Here is a 5,118-nt window from a genome sequence, read left to right on the forward strand (position 1 = left end):
TTCTCAGAGACCTTGTCAAAAACAGCTGCCACCCACTTTAGAGGCACATATGAAGCATCCCCATCCATCAGCTCAATGGGAGCACCAGATATCATCAGATCTGCAGCAATCTGGGGAAGGGAGAGATAAAGGGTATTTTTAGTGGGGGAAGCTTCTTCCAGAGCTTCATAGATCTGGCCAACTTCTCTGAGAAGTTGCTCAATTCCCAATGTACAGTCACTAATCTTTTTGGAGATAGCTTCTATATCTTTTTGCCAGAGTTGGAGGTCAGTGCCCTTTGGTGCCTTTTGCTTTTCTGTTTGTATCTGTGACCACAACTTGTTTTTCTCTTCATTCAGTTTTTCCAAGTGTCCTGCAGTCAAGTTTTCCAAAAATACACTCAGCCATTGCAAAAAGTAGTGTGTGGTTTGAGTTTCTGAATGCATTTGGAGAATTTCAAGGACAGACTGCATTAACTCATTGAGAGGAAAGGCTCTGGTCAACTGTTCACTCCGTATTCTTCGTTTTTCTGCCTCAATCTCACTCTTATGTTGTTCGATGCTTCGATTCCCTTTTTCTCTTAGATGATAGAGTTCTCTGTCCTTTTTACACCAAAGATGCCACAGGTTTCCCTGAAGGGGCAGTAAGTTTTCCTTCACCTGAGATATATTCACTTCTTTAAGTAGAGCTATTAGGACCTCTGCCTTTTCTTTGGCTTCCTTGCATTCTCTCTGGTCTTTATCAATAAAGAATCCTTGCTTGCGAGCCATTGGGGTGAGGTCTTCTATGCTGAGAGCTGTGCCCGAGAACACCATCAAACGTCTGATTGTAGTAACAAGCTCCTCTGTTAATTCTGCTTCATTTCTGTTCCGGATCCCAATGATCACTTTTTGATTAGAATTATTAGCCATGGTTTGTTCTTTGTTATCAAGTAAACAAATCAAAGGTCTTGGTGACTGACTCAGATCATGAATAATTTTTCGGTTTTCTTTATTGTCATCAGAAGTTGACATGAGGACGACAATGAGAGAAGAGACCTCCTGCAGGAAGATGAGTTGCTTCTTATGTTCCTTTGCATCTCCATGGAGATTGGTGAAGGTCACACAGTTGTCAAATCTGTCCTCGTCATCCCCTCCAGGACAGAACCAGCAGATTTCCACCACTCCCCCCATCAAGAGACAGTCTTTGGTGCTCCCTCTACAATGTCGGTGGAAAAAGACATCATGTTTTCGTTTACTGAGAAGACAGTTCATGATCTGAGATTTGGAAGCTGAGAAGCCATTTCCAACTCTTATAAAGGACACAATGGGGGTAGAGACATGACACATCTGCTTATTCTTGTGATTGATCTTCTCCTCTCTTGGTGATTTCCTTGCTTCCTGCCAGCTCCTTCTAATTTGAGTGAGAGACCAGAGAGAGAATTCAATTTGAGAACTGCAGGGATTAGGTATGAGAAGAGGGAGTGCAAACTGGCAAATGGAAAGTTTGGACAAAATATATTGTCTCGCAAAATTATCTGCACAGTGAAGAATTGCCATCTGGATATCCATAGGATGAATATGGGGCCTAGGATTAGAGGTTGAACGATTAGTGGGAGTATCCCTATCTTGAAACAAGTTTTCATATGGATCAAAAGTCTCATTTTCCTGATTAGAAGCACTTTGATAGACATGAGTCTGTGTGTTTTCACCATCTCTGAAGACCAGATATCTCAATCCATAATCCAACATCAATAGCTTCTGCAAGAAATAGGAAGGAAGCTCCCTTTCAGAGCTGGGCTGGGTGTTGTACACACAAGTCTTGTTGATCAGATGAAAGTTAGCTCTGCTCATCCTTTTTGGGTAGTAATGTTTTAGGCCTAGACGCTGGAGTAATCTCAGGAAGGCTGTATCTTCTACAACTTCCCCTTTACTATTTCTAATATCATGTGGTTCATGGGATTGCTTTTCTTTATGGAAATTACTTTGCAAGTTTTTTCTTACCTTGTCTATTTGCAATGAGGAGATGGTGCCTTCATAATTACCATCAATGAGCTTTCTCAAATCTTTCTCTAAGTTTTCCCAATCATGATCTGCCCCATGTTTGGAGAGGACATGTGCAACTTCCTTTGATAAATATTGGCCCAGGTGATGTCTTATTAATGCCAAGCGTTGTATTTTCTCCTCCGGAGAAACATCTGTGAGTCCAATGGTAGCTGTAAGACCTGTGAGCACCAGGAGTGCCTGAGCTCTGTAGGTGCAAATATTTTTGAGCTCCTGGTATTTATCTTGGGCAGTTTGCATTTCATCCAGTAAGAAGCCTAACTCATGAAACCCAAGCGGATATTGAAACTTATTGTTTACCACATGATATCCTGCACCAGCTGCAATGGAAAGTAGCAAGAGCTGTGTGTCTGGCTGCTCTGTTTCTCGGAGGTAATTCAAGAAGCAGCCAAGAGAGGTGCTGACCTCATAAGTGGCCTTTTTTTTAGCTTCTTCCACTGTTTCTGCAGTCTCAGATTTCATCTTCACTTCCATGAGGTCATTCTGGGTTTTCTCTAAGATTTTAATTAGTTCAGAAAATTGGGTGATGTTGATAGGCTCCTGCTCTGACTCTGACTGGGAGATCCACTGCATGATGGAATGAGCCTGAGGAAAGTTATTCACTCTGTAGATGTGAGGATCCAAAAGGCTGCGCAACTGAGATTTAATAAACTTAGTTTCATAGATGGAAGAATTTTTGCAAAAGTTAACAGTGTTTATCAGAAAATACTGCAGACCCCAGTCTGTGAGGCATATGTTAACCCAAGCATCATAACTTTTTATTTTTTGACTCAACATTTGCATGAAATTTATCAGTTTTTTAAGCTGCTCTTCAGGGTCAGATACCTTCCAGGATTTCACATCCTCTAGGGAAAGCCCAGCCTCCTTCCCAACACTCAGTAATTCTTCTCCATCCTGGATCTGGGCAGTGATGCATGTCAGAGCAGAGTAGCTATCCTTCAGTAAGCTAGCTACCTGACATGGATCCTTAAAATCACTTCTGTGGTTGGAGAGGATGATGTCCCAAATGGGCACCAGCTGAAGTCCCCGGTCAATGACACTCCAGGTTTGATTACTCGCAACTAGGCCAGCTTTCCATTGGAGAAAGCCACTTGCTTCTGGTGGGCCGCCTGAATGGGCCACAGATAATTGGACTTTGGTCTGGAGATTTTGGAAGGTTGTGCTTGGGTCAGCTGTTTCTGTACAAGAATCTGACACATTCATACCTGCAGCAATTTTCACTCCAAGGCCACTATAGCTTTCACTTATTAACCTGTTCAGGGCCTCTGCCACCTGCTCCTTTACTCGTTCCAGCTGCTCACTCTGGAAACCCTCTGAAGTGGCTTTCCACCAGTAGATTCCTCCCAGGTGCAGAGGGCCCTGGTTAGCATGAGACCCAAACCTGTGGAAGAAAGCTTCAGTCTTGCGCCTCAGCATGGGGAGTCGGTCTGGGCCTGCAGGCTGATGTAGAAGGTCATCAATGCATTTCAGTTCCTGGAGAGCAGCCTTGGAGAACTGGAGCTGATCCATGGGAAAGTGGCAGGAGGCAAGTGGGACATAGCTGAACTTGGTAGAGCAGAAATAGGAGTGCTCAGGATGTGATTGTGGGATTTCCTTGGATTCTGAATGTTTGCTGTGGTCCACATCAGCTTCCAAGAAAAGTCTCCAACCTCCGCCCTTGGATGATGCAGTTACACTGAACCCCAGCTTCTCTATCATCTGGGTGAACATGGATTCTGCTTGAGAAGATGTGAATTCCCAGGTTCCCATTCGCGTGCTGTGCTCAGGGCCAAAGAATAAGAACTCCTTAGGGACACTGAGTAGCTCTTCTCTCTTCTCTAGAAGGCTCATGTGGGAGCTGGCTTTGTAAATTCCCTGCAGGGCCAGCCCTCCAGATGCCCATCTCACCAGATCTCTATCTGAGAGGTTTTGCCTGTGAGACAGTGTCCTCTCATTGAGGTTGAGTTTTCCCTCCATGTTTTCCATGACTTCTTGTAGGGATTTTTGGGGTGGTGGCCAATACTCGTTGGGGAGTTCCATTGCCCGCCTCAGCTCTGCCTTTCCCCCCGTCACTGTCTCTTGATGTAGTTGCCTTTCTTCTGATTTGAAATCTCTTTTCTCCTGCAGCATTTGCTTTCCCTTCTTCTTCTTCTTCTTTAAGATTTTCCCCTGAGACTCCTGTAACTCTGAAAGGCTAGTTGAGTGTGACAGGTTGAGTAGCTTCTGCAGGGCCCTTTTCTCCCAGGGATGTTGTGCTTGGGATTTCAGCTTCTGGAATTCTCTTTCTTCTATGTGTTGTAAGGCCTGGGCACAGCTGACACCCAGGTGTTCCTGCAGCTTTGGCAACCAGTACTCAATGTCCAGTCCTACTTCTCTCAGCATCTCTTGGAGATCTTGCCTTCTTTTCCCTTTGCAAAGGGGCTCATCAGAAGAGGACTTTGCTGTGTCCATGACTGTAGACAGAAAAGTCAGTTAGCCTTTGGAAGTGTCATCCACATTGCAAAAAAGTTGAGAGTACTAACGTGCAAGTCTTTCAGGCTTTGTCCTCCAATTCTTTCATTGATCCCACAAATGTATTATTGTTTAAAAAGGTTTTGTGTGTGTGTGTGTGTGTGTGTGTGTGTGTGTGTGTGTGTGTAGAAGATATCTTTGTGGGTGTTCTCAACACGGACTGCTATTTAGTTGCCAGGTGAGTTGCAACTTCATAGCCTGGCTTTTGGCACTTTCTATTACACAAAATCAATTGTAGGGAGAGCATTATGTGAGGGTTGCCATTTGAAAATGTACATTCTTTTGATAGCTTGATATTTATTTTAAAGACAAGAGGGATAACACCAGTTATTATTCCTCAAGTTGTTTCTATTAAACCTGTGTTGCAGGGTTTCCTACCTGTCCTGTCTCTGTCACTTCTTATGCCATTTCATGGTATTCATGTACTCTCCTGTCTTTTAAGATGTTGATATTATTACATATCTTCCCTATTTTACCACTTTGCCTCCATCTACCCAGCCCCTACCCACGCTAGGCCTTTAACACATTATGGTTGGGGGTACTGGATGACAAAGGTGAAGAGATTAGTGAAAGAACATATATGCACTAGAGGCCCGGTGAATGGGAT

The 5,118-nt window shown here is 43.8% G+C and overlaps 1 protein-coding gene across 1 annotated transcript in view; it reads right to left on the reverse strand.

Annotated features, from left to right (window-relative positions):
- Positions 1-4,451, reverse strand: part of LOC106724197 (interferon-induced very large GTPase 1-like) — a 9,150-nt gene extending 4,699 nt beyond the window's left edge. Inside the window, exon 1 of the mRNA XM_014530615.1 lies at positions 12-4,451. Coding sequence (XP_014386101.1) covers positions 12-4,451 — 4,440 coding nt within the window. The remainder of the gene's footprint in view (positions 1-11) is intronic.
- Between the last annotated feature and the right edge of the window lie 667 nt (positions 4,452-5,118).

Source organism: Myotis brandtii, unplaced genomic scaffold (genome assembly GCF_000412655.1).
Source record: "Myotis brandtii unplaced genomic scaffold, ASM41265v1 scaffold746, whole genome shotgun sequence".
NCBI lineage: Eukaryota > Metazoa > Chordata > Mammalia > Chiroptera > Vespertilionidae > Myotis > Myotis brandtii.